Source organism: Vipera ursinii (assembly GCF_947247035.1).
Source record: "Vipera ursinii genome assembly, chromosome: 4".
Taxonomy (NCBI): domain Eukaryota; kingdom Metazoa; phylum Chordata; class Lepidosauria; order Squamata; family Viperidae; genus Vipera; species Vipera ursinii.
Genome location: NC_139514.1, coordinates 28,636,331 through 28,653,138, shown reverse-complemented (window position 1 = coordinate 28,653,138; position 16,808 = coordinate 28,636,331). Strand labels below are relative to the sequence as shown.

General features: G+C 36.1%; 1 protein-coding gene across 2 annotated transcripts in view; it reads right to left on the bottom strand.

Moving 5' to 3' along the window:
• LSAMP (limbic system associated membrane protein) overlaps positions 1–16,808 on the bottom strand; it is a gene marked incomplete at both ends in the record, with an annotated part of 509,570 nt that overhangs the window by 230,096 nt on the left and 262,666 nt on the right. For both annotated transcript variants that reach the window (XM_083362799.1, XM_083362800.1), the window contains one exon: positions 9,686–9,918. In XM_083362799.1, coding sequence (XP_083218925.1) covers positions 9,686–9,918 — 233 coding nt within the window. The remainder of the gene's footprint in view (positions 1–9,685; positions 9,919–16,808) is intronic.

The following is a 16,808-nucleotide window of genomic DNA, read 5'->3' as shown; positions in this document are numbered from 1 at the left end:
CGTTTCGACGGAATCCCATCCGTCATCATCAGGCTGGTGGCTTTGGCTTCCTTCTTCTGGGAGAAGCATGTGGCTGTTTGTTCCTCTTTTTTAAACTGCAGTTTAAACTGATGATGACAGATGGGATTCCGTCGAAACGTTGCGCCTACACCTTTAGTTCTACGCGGGGAAAAACCCGAAAAACCAAGGATCCACATACAGGCACCCGCGAAAACCTCAGAAAACATATATATATATATATATATATATATATATATATATATATATATATATATATATATATATATATATATATATATATATATATGTGTGTGTGTGTGTGTGTGTGTGTGTGTGTGTGTGTGTGTGTGTGTGTGTGTGTTAATAAACAATTTATGGTATTTATTCAGGCATGAAATATTCAGGACAGATAGCAATATGTTCACACGTAATGCACAAAGCACCGAAAGGTACTGAAGAACTGAAGATGAGTAAGAAATAAAGAAGAGACAATCAATATTTTACTGTCAAAGCTAGTCTTTCTGCCTTTAATTTTTTATTTATCTCTGCCATGTGGAAGAAGTTACAATAGTCTCACAAACATTATAGTAAAAAGAAATATAAAAATTGTATAGTATTCAGCAAACCACAGAAAAAAATATCAACTATTCTAACCTCTTGTGTTTTGTTTTCTATGTATGCGTATTCTTCAGACTGAGTGAAACAAGAATAAATTTGGGGATACCAGGAAAAATATTTCATACTATGGGTGCACAAACTTATTTGATAAAAAAAAGGGTTTGAAGGACTATCCCACCATTATCTCTCACAATCATAAAATTCTTTCTGAACCTTCTATGTAAAGTCTTTCCCTGTTTTCCTATTTCTCTTTCTCCCAGTTTGAAAAAAGAACTATATCACTCCATAAAGTCTAAGAAATGTGTTGTGCCCTAAGGTTCTGTGAGCTGTTTATGAAAGACAGACTAGAATTGCCAATATATATGTGGAACTACTCTTATGTTGGTTGCAGAAAGAGACAGATATAAAGTCATAATACCTCTCATTTTGCGGTTGAACAGTTGAATGAAATAGAACCAAGATCCAGGAAGGTGAAGTGATTAATGGATGGAATTGGGAATTAAAGATATAGGTTCAAGTCTACATATATTTATAGAGCAGATGGCTAAATTTAGGCCAGTATATTCCTGACCACCCTTTGCAGGTTAATTATTATTAGGATAAAATTAAAGAAGAGGTCTCCACTGAAGGGCCAGACAAAAACTGAGATAGAAACATACTAAGAAATGGAAAAAATAAATATATAACACTGAGGAAGAAGATAATTTTGAGGCTTGCTGAAATAATAAGCAATATATCACTGAACCTTATTTTTCTGTTCTGAAGCTCTCTTTAGTCACCAAAGCCAAAATCAACCATGTACTTTCCAAACATTTAAGGCAAGAAACTCATGAATGCATTATCTGAGATAACAGCAAGTCTTCAGATAATTGTAATACAATTTAAAAGAAAAATGAAAAACGTTAAGCTCCCAAATTCTGTCAAGAAAAACAAAACATACCAGCTTTGAATCATCACCCAGTCTAAAGCAACATCATTCCTCCTGCCAATGTTAATGTGAATTCTAGCCACCAAAAGTTGCCCACCCATTTAGAGGATAAATATCCATGAGAAAAATGCACTTAAGTATATTAGAATGGTCTGGTTGGTGGATAGCGTAGCTGTCTTCCTGAAAAGATACTGCAAGAAGAAAATGAGATTGCATTTGTTGCAAACCTTATTTTTAGTTTTAGAAAGACGAAAAATGTTCTCGGGTAAATGGAATGGTTGCAGAGCACCCACAGAAACCACAGCACCACACGGAAATATTTATGAATGTAGATGGAAAAAATGTGTTAGGAGGATGGAAAGTTAAAGGTGAGAGATACTGTGCTTAAAACAGTTCAATCTTACCAGGATGCAATTATTTTCATATTGAAGTTTCAAGAATTTGTAACTTGATCATTCCAACTAATGTATTCACATGGATAACAAATTTTAGATTTTGTGGCTAGAATGGTACTCTGATACAGAGTTACAGCGACAGCTGGGGCCAGAATTTCCATTGCTAAGCAAGGTGGTTGGTGAGTGATGCCCAATTTTATGACCTTTTTTGTCAGTGTTGTTAAGCAAATCACTGCAGTTGTTAAGTGAACCACATGGTCATTAAGTGAATCTGGCTTCCTCCCTTGACTTTGTTTGTCAAAAGCCGGATGGGAAAGTCACAAATGATGATCACATGACCCCAGGAAGCTGCAACTCTTGTAAATATATGCTGATTGCCAAGTGACTGAATTCTGATCATGTGACCATGGGGGAGGTTGCTATGATGGTTGAAAATCTGAGGACCGATAGTAAGTCGCTTTTTCAGTACTGTTATAACTTTGAATGGTCACTAAACAAATGGTTGTAAATTGAGAAGTTGAGAACTACCAATAATCAGAAAGGATATGTAACTTGCTGATACATATGTTGTTTTTTCCCCTGATGTGTGTCTGCCTCTAATAGTAGCCTTACAGTGCACAGTTTTGGAATATTTCCCATTGAACACACATAGCTGCTTCTGTGACTTTCTTTTTTGCAATCCTGAAGTTATCCTGCTGGATAGGCAGGAAGTCAAGGGCATGAGGTCTTCATAATTAAATGGCTGGTTAGCACAGAAGGAAAAAAATGTATCATCTTCTCTGCAGATGGTAATTTTATCTCTCCAATTAGTAAGGCCTTCACAAAAGGCATTATTCATATGTGTTCAAAGGGTACTTTGATCGTGAAAAGCTTCTATAGGCCAGAGATGCTGCAGCTGAGGTATGACTGAAAGCCTGGTTGAAAAAAAAAATCTTGTTTTAAATTTCTCTCCTTTTTAATGGCACTTCACTCTTAGCATATCTTATAGTGCCAATTGCTATTTCCTTTTAATAGCATTGTGAATAACTCTGGCAAAGCAGAGGAATGGAAATTCAATGAAGTCAATAAGAATGCAGGAAATTGCAGATTTTCAGTTTGACTAATGGCTAACATTCATTTGTTTGTTGCATGTTAATGAAAGCTATCACATGTTAGTGTGGCTGTGAGGAACTTCTGCTGCAAATTATAAATCAAGGATAACATTCTCTTACATTCCAAATTGTAATAAAAATGTCCAAGATAAGATTTAAAATTTAAAGTTCATCTTCTGAACTGTTGTATAAATCAGTGGTCCCCAAACTTTCTAGTTTAGATAGATAATCTTTATTTCTTTTTTCTTTTTTTACTGTGGGCATATTGGCATACATTAAAAATGAAATTTAGTTGCTTGCTCCCAAAGTGTACACATACGTAACACACATTTAAACATGCTATGTACAACATATGTATAAACCTACACCCTTACATATAAATAACATACTGTATAAATATTAATCACTGTCCATCTTGAATACATAGCAGAAAGAGGAAACTCGAGAGTTCACAAGATTAATGCTATGTGGAACAAAACACTGAAAAAAGGTCAAGCAACGCTTATATGCTATGTCCTGGATGGAAGAGAGGGAACTGCCAATAAACTTTTCTGCTAACCTCACTGTTCTCTGCACCTGTCTGAAGCAGTGATGCTTCCAAACCAGACTGAAATTCTGTATGACAGGATGCTCTCAATTGTCCCTCTGTAGAAGGTGGTAAGGACAGGGAAAGGAAGATGTGCTTTTCTCATGCAATGCAGAAAATTCAGGTGCTGCTATGCTCGCTTCACCAGTGTCTTGCTGTTGAGCAACCAAGCCAGACTACTTGTTAACTGCACATTCAGGAATGATGCTGTTAACCATCGCCATAGGTGAATCATTAATGCACAGAGGAGTGTGGCTGTGCATTCCTTTTCTAAAATCAACAATAATCTCTTTAGTTTTTCCAATATTTAAAACTAGGCTGTTTTTCTTACACCATCAAACCCTCAACCTCCTTACGGTAAGCACCCTCACTGTCATGTAAGCACCCTCATTTCATTTGTAGAGCGGTGGAGGGGGGAGAGGAAATGGTTCCATGCAAGGGGCAGGTGTGGGTGTGTGAGATAGTGCCCACCATTAGTGCAAATGGAGTGCATGCACACCCTCGCCTGCTGCATGGTCCAACAGTGGGCCACACCCTGGGGGTTGGGGAACCCTGGTCTAAATGCTTAACTATGGATTTGCATAGTATTAACTATTGCATAGCATCTACATCAGTTTTTTTCCAATTCATAATAACTGTATATATTTCATTATTCATTTGGAATGTCTATGAAATTTTATTTTCCTTTGTAAAAAAATTGCAAATTCCACAAAATTTCATTTATTTGGTGAAATGGATGACAAAAACCCTGAACCTTTTAAAGAGAAAATGAAAATGGGGCCAAAATGAATAAATGTGTCTACCCCAGCAAAGAAATTTAACAATTCATCTATGGCTGGCTAGGAAATTCTGGGAATTGAACTCCACACCTCTTAAAGTTGCCAAGGTTGAGAAACATTGATACAAAACAATCGAATAATGGATATTGTACTGGATGAGAATCAAGAAATAGAAATAGTTTTAATGACAGAAAAAAAATCTATGATTAAATTTTCTATATGTTCATGTGAGTGGCAATCAAGCTTTTTCAATAGGAAAAAGCTAAAGCTCACAAGAAGTGACAAGTTATCTGAATTGGGGGTAATAATGTTCTAACAAGTTATAGCCCATATCAGACTTTCCTGGTATCCCTGTAAGAAATATTAATCAAGTTTGGGTTTCTTTGTGTTTTGGGGTGAGTTTTTACAAGTGGGACAAGGAGGTGGATACCTGTGGAAAGCAAACCACTTCCATTTCTACTCAGAATTCCAAATCATGAAGTTAACTTTAAAATCATCTTACAAAAGGAGGTCAGATTTCAGCAGCACAGATTTGGATCACTGTTTGGAGTAATGGTAGGGACACGGTGGCTCAGTGGGTTAGGACGCTGAGCTTGTTGATCGGAAGGTCGGCAGTTTGGTGGGTCGAATCCCAAGTGCCGTGTAACAGAGTGAGCGCCTGTTACTCGTCCCAGCTTCTGCCAACCTAGCAGTTTGAAAGCACGTAAAAATGCAAGTAGAAAAATAGGGACCATTACGGTGGGAAGGTAACAGCGTTCCGTGCGCCTTTGTCGTCTAGTCATGCCGGCCACATGACCACAGAGACGTCCTCAGACAAGCGCTGGCTCTTCAGCTTTGAAACGGAGATGAGCATTGGCCCCTAGAGTCGGAAACGACTAGCACGAATGTGCGGGGGAACCTTTACCTTTACCTTTACCTTGGAGTAATGGGCAGGGTTGGGAAGGTGAGAGTGGGATCAATTTTGAGAAAGCCGGCCTCCTATTTATTTATTAAATTTGTTTGCCTCCCATCTCATCTCAAGGTAACTCTGGTGGCTCCACAAGGTAACTTTATTGTATTTAGCATTCCCAGTGTAACTTTTGAAATAAATATAAATAACTTCCTGATAAATTATGCTACTTTATAGCTGATAATTTCAACCACTTTACTGACACCTTTTGGTTATGAGATTCAGTATACTGGGAATATGCACATGGGATACTGTGGTCTCTTTGTTAAAAAAACAAACAAACACGTTTTGTCAGTTTAGGTTGATGTACAACTACAGCTACAGTATGTATACTCAGAGCAATCTATTCCCTGTTAATATTTCATCCAGATTATGATGAGACTGTCCTTGAAGACAATCCATACATGTTAGTTTGTGTAAAATTTGGCAGCAAGATAGTGACTGCAATTGGATTATGATCATATAATGCCTGCTTTATTGACTTTCATTAGCTTCCAATTCATTTCTGGTTTGAAACTAAAGTGATGGCATTTATCTAAATTCCTAAGAGCTAAGAACAGTTACAAATTTATTTTATTTTATTTATTTTAATTCCTTTTATATCCCGCCCTTCTCCGAAGACTCAGGGCGTCTTACAAGCTTAGCAGTAGCCTTCATTCTATGTATATGCCTGCTTATTAGGGCTTTCACACACACACCCCCAAGCGGCATTATTACAAAGTCAGCTTAATTGCCCCCAACAATCTGGGTCCTCATTTTACCTACCTCGGAAGGATGGAAGGCTGCTTGTACATATCCAGAGGCCTCTGAATATCCTTCTTGTTTTAGGTTTGATAAAAGTTAATTTTTGTAATAATGTAATATATTTCATTGTTCAATCATCTCTCCATTGATCTCCAAATTCTCTGGCTTCCCATGTTTCAGGGAAATCCCAAGAGAAGATATTGTCCATTGTTGTTTTTTTCAGTTTTAGTACTACAAAAGAGAGACCTACCTGCAAATTATTATTTTTTTTGGATAATTTTAGAAAAAGTTTTATTAGTTCCTTTATTTGTCTGCCCACAAAAGCTAATTATAATGTTTATTTGTTCAAGTATCCAACTGTACAACCAGCTTTCATTTATCAAAATGTTAAAAAATGTTTTGAGGCAATCTCATCTGAAACCCTTACCAACTATCCTGTCAAAGTCACTGAAAAATGAAATTCTCAGAATCTAAAATTAAATTAAAATATTTTAATTAGAAAAAGAAAAAAACATTTCAAGATAAAAAGGAATAAATACTGTGAAGAGATAAACCTGAATTCTAAGTAGTTAATAAATTCTCAACTTTTCAATTAATTTAAAAATGATATGAGTGTCGTTTGCAGAGATGGGGTCATGTGACTGCCCTGACATCTATATTCTTTGTGATAAATCTCCACCTACTCTGTCAGCATTTCAAATGATGTACAGTGTGAAATATAGTGTGAAATCAGCAATCAGTCATTCATATCTTAGCAGGCATAAGAGAATATTCTGTCCATTTTGAATTAGTTGTCCTGCAGATTAATGCTAGTTTACTGTTGGTTATCTTAGAAGATATAAATTAAGGACAGAAAATTGGTTAGGGTATCATTTATCTTTATTGTTTCAGATAAAGGGCAGCATATTAAAAACCAATTCTCTGATTACATAAATGTAAATTCCATTCTGCACAGAAGAACTTAGTAAATATCCATAGAACCGCAGAACTACAGAATCTGGTTTCATTCTCTAAATTCTCATATGATTTAGAACAGACATGTCAAACACAAGGCCCGGGGGCCGGATCCGGCCCGTGAAGTGGTTTCATGTGGCCCACAAAGCCATCCTGGAAACAGTGAGGGAACGGCCCCCACTGCCTTGGCCCTGGCCCAGAGACCCTCCTTCTGCCAGAGACCCTCAGATCTGTCCCACTCCTGCCCAGGCCCCCATAGGCACCCTTGATGCGAAGGATGTAGAGCTGGCCACACCCACCCAGTAGGCCATACACACTAGCCACGCCCACCCAGTAGGCCACACCCACCCAGGCCACACCCACCCAGCCCCCTGAGGGCAACCGCAGTGCTGATGCGGCCCTCAATGAAATTGAGTTTGACACCCCTGATTTAGAAGATCAAAAGTTATTTTAAACCAGAACAAATTAATTGCTTAAGTAAACTAGGGATACCTACTCTGTCTGGAAGTGGCTTTTTGATGATTCAAGCAGAAGTTTTTTGTTTTTTTAATATAACCAGTGGCTTAAAACTTCTGACTAACAATATCAGAAACTAAACCAATTTTGGCACACAAATCTGGTTTCTTCTCTCTCTCTCTCTCTCTCTCTCTCTCTCTATATATATATATATATATATATATATATATATATATATATATATATATATATATATATATATAGAGAGAGAGAGAGAGAGAGAGAGAGAGAGAGAGAGAGAGGCGAGATGATACCTCTCGCCTACCAGCCATTTGGAAACCCGCCTTAATTGACAGATGAGTCCCAACCACCAAGAATGATACCAGACCCAAACTCATGATAACATCACATGACATCACCACCACCCAACCATTCAAAAAGCAAATCCAAACCCACAACAATAATGACACCCAATCACAAAACAGAAACCTAACTACAGCTGCAACATCAGCCACTTTAAACCCCTCCAAACCACACAATAAGCAAACTGACACCCACTATAAAAACATGGCACCACCACAAACACGGAGCCGAACAAAAGCAGCACAACTCACCAGTTCAGGTCTAAGGCTGGCAGCTGAGACCAGCCACTTCCACTCAAAACACATCCCCACCCAATCAGAACACAGCCCCCATTCAAAACACACTCCCACCCAATCAGAACACAGCTAAGCCCCCACCCAATCAGAGCACACCTCCACCCCATCAGAACACAGTGAAGCCTCCACCCACAGAAAACACCCCCTCTGGCAGTTTAAAAAAGAAAAAACAGCCACTATCACACACTTCTCCCAGAAGAACGAAGCTGAAGTCACCAGCCTGAGAATGACGGATGAGATTTCGTCGAAACGTTGCCCTGATACCTCCAATTTTACGTGGGAAAAAACCCGAATGACCAAAGAGATAGATAGATAGATAGATAGATAGATAGATAGATAGATAGATAGATAGATAGATAGATAGATAGATAGACATTTCACTTCTCATCCAAGAAGCTTTTTCAGCTCTGACTGGATGGTGGGGAATGACCTCAATGATTCTTTAAAAGAATGAAAATGACCAGCTGTCTGTAAGGAGTATAAAAATCCTTCCATTCCCCACCATCAACTCAGAGCTGAAGAAGCTTCTTGGATGACAAGCGAAATGTCTTCAAAGAAAAACAAGAAAGTCCAGTTGCCTCACAAAAAAGCATCTTTGGGACACTGTGTTTAGTAAATTCAGATCTGAATGGCATGTCACACCAAGACAGTTTGCTGAAAAAGATGCAAGCCTTAAGCCATAAACCATCATTTACAGAAGACAATGGCTTCATTTATCAAAATGTGCTAAGTGAGAAATAACCCTTGTTTAGCTTAGTGTAATCTATATGCTTTTATGTAAAGCTAAAAGATGTGCTTGAAAGTTAAAAACCAAAATACATGAATAATGAAGTCATGGGCTTATGTTATTATGACCATATTGCTTTATTTTAGTTATTATCTAGATGTTGCTATCATTTCTGCCAGTCACACCAATCAGTACAATACAGTATTACAGTGTAAGAGAAATATTTGCATTATTGTCACAAATGTATTACCAACTAAATATTTCTGGGAAGGCCATAGAGAAATATGAATGCATTAACTCTCTTCATTCATTTCCCTTGTAACAAATATTAAGCAGAAACTTCCTTCTTATACTGGAGACATTATTGTTAGTATTCATAATCACTATGAATTTCTCAATTCTGTAATGACACAACCTCTCATATAGGCTTATTTGGGGATAATTGTGCAGCATTCAGCTTTTAATTTTCAGTTGCTCTGCATATTAGATGTCCTTCTCTCCAAAATTAGATTGTCTAGTTGACCGTACAGATCTATACAGGAAGAAGGTGAATAGTACCCTGGTTTGCTAACATACTGCCACATAAGAAAGCTGAAGGAGATATGGGAAATGAAAACCAGCCATTCTTTCTCAATTTGGATTTCCTTAGCAGGAAAAAAGGGATGCAAATTAAGGCTTTGTTATACATTTCTCAGACAATTCCCCAAGGCACTAAAAATAAATCTCACAATGGAATTCTTCATTACAGCAGCTAGTAGTTTTTCAAAATTCTGCTCCCATTTCAAACATGATTTCTTACCTTGAACAATCAAATAAACTTGAGAAGTCTTGGGATGGTGCAGCGTTTGGACTGAGCATGTATATGACCCTTCATCATAGATATCCACTTTCTGGATCCGAAGGCTGTATTCCAGAAGAGAAAGTTGCTGGAGTTCTACTCGGGGGTCCAGAGACCACTTGTCCTGACCCGCAAAAATGATACCAGAACGATTTAACCAGGCCACCTTGGAGCTTTTGTCTTCTATAAAACACCTGTATGAGATGACAAAATGAAATACTGATGTCTATAAAGTCCTGCATTTGGAATGTAAAGCAAGAATGGAAATCTGTCTTATGGTCCCATTACATCAGTAATGCATGTATTGTAATAGCACATATCTAGAGGACATTAGAATTTTTCAGAGCAGCTTGTATCTCTTCCTATCATCCATAATCAGTAAAATTCCAACTATTCTCATCTATTCATCTAGCCATAGAATTAAGATAAATGTTGCAGTATGTGCCAAATGAAGAATATTAATCTAGGAATCAAAGCTGAAACTATTTGTAATGATCACTTCCTAAAGTAATAAGAATTTTTTAAAAATGGTTTTATAAGCAGTTACTACCAAGTCATTTGTTATCACTGAAGAGACCTACCAGTTCATGGTTTTCTTGAAAGAAAAAAAATGAGGAAGTCCTTCCCTCCAATTATATGTTGATGATATACTGGTTACTTATTGAGAAACACTTCTGTTGCTAGACCTCTATTCCTCTATTCTTTATAAATCTTTCTAAAGAGAATTTGAAAGTCATGCTTGCAAAGGGAATTACCTTTAATTTTGATGAAGGCCAAGGCCCTATAGTAATCCAACTGAACTGTTCTATCAGTTTGCTATTATCACAAGGGCTCCTATAGTTGTATTGTTAATTGTGGACAGTTGTTTAATTTAGGTTTACTGATTTATATTTATATATCATAATGAATTAAATTCAAAATTTGTAAATTTTCTCTAATGTAGTGATCTGAAAAATCTGTTTTCCATAATCTGTGAAGGACTTCTCCACTAGCCCTTTCTTGTTTGGGAAGAAAATTTGATCCTTTTTTAGAAAAACAAAAAAACAAAAAGACTATTCTTAAACCAGGCTGTAAGGAACTCTGGAACAGTTATACAAAAATACAGTACAATTTACCACTTAACTATGCCATGTTAATGTCAATACTAAGCAGATATTTATAGGCAGAAAGATGAACAGAGAACCTTTGCAAGCACCATAATTTGTTTAATCCTTTTATATGAAAGCATAAAGCAGCTGTTATAAATTTGGAAGATCCAGCTATATCTCATGAATGAAACCAACTAATAAGGAATCTGGAGTAATGTGACTTCACTAAATTTGGAAGGAACATATCATTGTTTAGTTGGGACAACATAAAAGGGACAGTTCTTTGGATGACAGTGATGAAATTAAAAGGAACTTGAGTTGTTTTGATTTCAAAGTGTTAAAATACATTTTGGCTACTGTCTACATGGAAAAGCCTGTATAAAAAACCATACAATGCAATTTAATTTAATTTAATTTAATTTAATTTAATTTAATTTATTAATATTTCTATACCGCCCTTCTCCCGAAGGACTCAGGGCGGTGTACAGGGCAAGAATAAAACACAGAATTACAAAAGTTAAAAAGTAATTAAATACATGCCCATTAAAAATACAATTAATACATAATAAGAAACCCCAATAGAGTGCTCATAAGTATAAATAAGTACTGGTAGTCTCGACTTACAACCATTCATTTACTGAATGTTCAAAATTAAAACGGCAGTGAAAAAAAGTGACTTATGACTGGTCCTTGCAGTTATGACAGTTTCAGCATCCCCGAGTCATGTGATCTGGAATGTGCAATTTTCCCAGCCAGTTTCTGACAGGTAAAATTTTAATGGGATTAAGTTGGATTCAATTAACCATGTGTTTCATTTAACAAACAAGGCAAAAACGATCATAAAATTAGGTGTAACTTATAACTGCCTTGCTTAGCAATGAAATTCTGGTCCCACGTGTTTATAGGTTGAGGACTAATTGTAAAATGATATATTTTGATATATATTGCAGTTTTCTATTGTTCATTAATTAGAAAATTGGCAAACAAGGGCCTAATGGATAATCTAGCCCAAATCAGCTGCTAGAGGATGTGGAGATATTTGGAATTCTGTCTACTAGGAAAATAACATATTTCTAAGTTGCTTCTATTCTTCAGTATATATTTTAATTATTTGTTGTGAAGCAGACACTGGAAAATAAAATAACATGAAATAATGATAATTACAGTTTTCTGCCTTATCCATTAATACACTGTCATTGTGGCAGCTTCTTTAACTTTCTAACTTTAATTTAGCACCAGCTGTGTATAGGCACTGCACAGAAATAATCTGCATGCTTCCCAGAAGACTAACGATCAACACTACAAAATATGAAAAGCAAGGATTTTAACACAGCATTGCACTTGTATGAAAACACTCTAGGCAATTTGGGCAAAGCATGTGATGTCCCAAATGGTCTATGAATAATGCTGGCCATGATTGAAGTGATATTGGACTTAGTCTAGTATGAATAAATATGAAATTATTACCACCAGAATCTAGAAGTGATATGCATATCATTTGCAAAAACTTGCTGAAGAAAAAAAGATTCCAGAAAGTCTCATATTTGTATGAATCTTTTATGCATTGCTAATCCAGCTGGATACAAAGAACATTTATTTCAGTCAACAGGAACCACATTAACATTATTAGATTACATAACTTGAAAGCACCAGACCTGGTAATTAGGTTGTTTTACTGCCCTCCCACCCCCAATACCCAGAAGAATGCACTAATAATGAAGCTAAAACTTAGATATTTTGGATACATTTTATGAAGGCCAGAGTCAATTTGAGAAGACCTTGATTCTTTGAAAATGAAGGTAGTACAAAAACATCATCACAGAAGATAATGGTCAAATTATGTCACTAATGATATCACATGAGCTCATAACAATGCAGTTTCTTACAGACAAAATAAAGTCCCTTGGGGACTTTCAATTTTTTGCTACTTTTACTAGCTTTCCACAACTAACAATCCTGTTTATTGTAGGAAGAAAATACCCATGCATTCCCCCAGGTCACTTCCCTTCCCATCCATTCCAGAGGCAAAAGCTTCTCCTAACCCAAATACAAAGTTATAAAAACCTTTATAACTTATGTAGACTGAAATTGACAAAGTACACCTCCCCAGGAAGCCAGCCACTACCAAACAGTCATTCATGAAGCAAAATCAAAGACATGAAAATCCCTAATCACAATATTGTTCCCTGTGCCAGATCCCCAATGCCCAATCCCCAATGTAAGTACATAATGGCTTTAATAGAAACTTGTTTTTTGTAAGTACATTATCTCTGAAGGTAGAGATGTTAAAGAGCCATTTAAAATAATAATTCTCAAATCCCTTATCATGCAGAGTCAACAGCCACTTTGAGATGACCCACTGTGGCAGAATTGTCACTAAATTCCTATTTAGCAGATGCACATTGCAGTCCCAACATTTCTGAAGGTATCAGGGTGGGAAAGTCTAGTTTATGCTTTTAAAAACATTAAATAGCAGCCATCATGATACCTGGTGATAGCAAATACATTTTGTGATGTTCCAATCCTGACCTTTGCTTGATAAATAATTCTCTGTTCTTCAGGGCTCAATAGATGTTTCAGCAGTGCTTAGGACTAAACCCTTGTGGAGCTCATTCTGGATAGGACCAATCTCAAAGCCTTAAAGCAGAGATCCTACAACAGTTTTGCCTCTGATATCATGGGTAAAATAAGTAGGTCATCTCTAAAGAAAGCTTGGTCTTAGCAGGGTTATTTTCAAAGGCTAGTGAAAATAAAAAAAACCCCTCCAAATCTTCTAATCATGTTTTTGCTTGCTGCACATGTTTCTTGCTTCCTTTTCTATGGCTGAGCCTTTATCTTTTGGAGCAGGGGAAAATTGGTCACTTGTCCGTTCTCTCTTCCCCATACCTTCAGGCAGATTAAAGTAAAAAGATATTAACATCCATGCGTTTTACTTTAAATTTTTTTTGTTTGCTATATCTGGTAAAGATTTTCCTAGTTCAAAAAATAGCTTCCATTATTTCTAACAACAGAATAAGAAGCAATATCTTACTTGCTCTGTATTTCTCATCCTGTATAGCTAAATGAAAATCTTTAATTCCCAAGGCTGTTGACCCCACCACCTTTAGTCATCTCCGTTCACACCAGTGAATTTTGAGAGAGAAAGAATAAAGATTGGAGCCTAAAGATAAGAAAACTATTTGGCAGCAAATGGTTTCTTAGGGGAAAAGTCAGACATTTAAGCGTTCCTTAGATGGAATATAGGTATGACCTATCTGCTGAGATCACAGATCTTTGTTAAACCGTGTTCAAACTTTAATTTGTTGATTTTTTGGCAAAGAAGCTGACATTTGCTTTCTTTTGTTATCCAGTGTTGTTCTTTCTGGTCAGTATGTTTGAAAGATTGTAAGGGAGCCTGGTATCCTACTTAAGAGAGGTCAAACCTTTATTTCAAACTGTTGAAGTATGTCCATCTATTTGCATATATTCTCTTATATGAAGAACTGTGCAATCATTTGGTTTAATCCAGTTCAAAGTGCAAAATGTTGTCATTTGAACGATAGAACTCATGTACTTAAGAATAAGCAAACACACAGATCAGATTCCCTAGCCAATCTTTCCAAATACAGTAAACCACTTTGAAATGCATAATTTAGTATAAAGTTTACCTTCCAACCTTCCTTTGGTAGCACATTTTTTTCTGTAGATATCTGTTCTGATGAACGATTGAAGGGTATTAGGAATAATATTAGAAATAATAACTTGTGGCACTCAAGGTAGCTTTATGTACAGCTGTCTGTTTAATTTCAAACCCCTTTGGATAAGGTCAGATCACCAATCCAAAGTATTTTTCTTCCTTCCTTGTGATGTAAGAAAAAAAGAGCAGCCATAAAGAGAGTAAGAGGATAGGGCGGGGGTCTTCCATTGCTTCCTTACCTCTTATCTCCACTCCCTACTCTATTATTCAAACAGCAACTTTAGATATTCCAGCATTGTTTATCTTCATGGAATATAATTTTTCCATGAAAAAAAATTCATCTTTTTTACAATTGCAAAATGTAAAGGACCAAAAAGGATGTATATTTTTAAGGATTTTTTTTAAAAAATTGGATTCATGCATGATTATCTACATAGTACATTTTAGATAGATTGTGCAGTAAGTAAAATAAAAGTTCATTAGCCAAATAGCAGAAAAAACCAATTGCTTGACATGAAATGTCAAAAACATAAAATTCATATACAACACTGGGCATTATAATATAAACTAATAACGATTTGACTAAAGATTCTCAGACAGAGAATAACACGTGTTAATTCAGTATTAACAGAATATTAAGTATCAATGTAGCTGAAATCAGCCAATATATAGCAATCATAGGATACTAAACTGCTATAAATATTTATTAATAATCAATGAACATTGTGATAATCTCTGCTGAACACTTTCATTATAGATGTCAAAGGTTTGATTGGCAGCTTGGCTAAAAATAATTGCCCATTTCTGGTTAAAATTGTGCATATTTATATTAAGATAACAAAGAAACTTATTTTTAATTGAGTAACTCATTCTTATTGATATGGTACCTTTAAGATACCTTGTGATAGGCATAACTCTCATTCCCTCTTCATTTAGACAAATACATACACAGCCAGATACCGTCCAAATATATGAAGGAGGAATAATTTTTATAATTCTTATAACTCCTATAACTCTGGGAAGATGGCATATTTTCTCACTCACTAACCTGCCTATTTTCTAAAATATGACACCTGTTTCAAACAGTGTACTTTGAAAAGGGAGAAAATTGTATTTACAAAAATGTTTCTTTACTTTTTCTTTTTGTATTTTCTGCATTGCACATAATAATAGGGGACCGAACTGTGACTCCACATGCCCAGAGTTAGCCTGCTGCCCTTAGTTGTCATGGGAGACCCTGTTCTATCTGATCAGATCTTGAACAGAGTGGATAAGAATGAATGAAACACAACTTTTCCAGCATTATCAGCTTCATGATCTGGCATATAATTTTGCGTTTGCTTCTCCTGAGAGCCAATTTAGTGTAATGCTTGCGGCATCAGGCTAAAAATCCAGATACAGTGAATTCTACTCCCACCTTAGGCACAAAGCCAGCTGGTAACCTTGAGCCAGTCACTTTCTCTCAGCGCTGGGCAATAGCAAACCATTTCTAAAAAGCTTTGCCACGAAAACTGTAGAGTCTTGTCCAGGCATACTCCAAGGGTCAGACAGGATTGAATGGAATTAAAAACAAAACATTTCTATTATAAACATTTCTGACAACATGGCATGAATTTCCCTTCCTCTTCTCTTTTGCCTTAAGAATTCTCTTCTGTGATGTTTAAGAAATAGCTGTGAGGTGAAGAAGAAGATGCCTAACAAATGAATGAAAATGAATTAATAAGTATGTTAAGATATATGGGTACGAAAGAACAGAGTGATGACTTATGTATTTTTAAAACTGGTTCTACTAAATTTAGTCAGGAGAATTTAAATATGTTTTTATATTCTTTTGACATTTTTTTTAAATCCTAGCATCTATCCTGAAACTCCAGTTTTCTTTCAAAATTTCATTATTTGCACAATTTCAAAATTAAGTACATGAAAAAGTTGTGAAGTCCACTTCACCTTAAAGAAAACAACATTGTGAGTTTTCTCATCTGGTCAAATCTAGGTAAAATTCTAGGTGTAATTTATCATGATTCTCATACTGACAATTTCAATTTACACCAGATAATATACCATACCTGTGAAAGAGTGATAATAATGCTTTTTACAAAAGGGGGTAGATTCTGTCTTAGCAGAAATAACAAAAAGAAAATGGAATGTAAAATGTATTTTGGAATAGTTTGAAGAGATGGCAGTCATTTTTCTCTTCCAGACAAGCTGCCTTATTCTGAGAGGGATGCAACTTGCTAAAGCCTCCACGCAAAGCTTGTCTTCCCTTAAGGATCACAGAACCATGAGAGCTGATGAGCCGGCTGTAATCTTGCTATTTCAC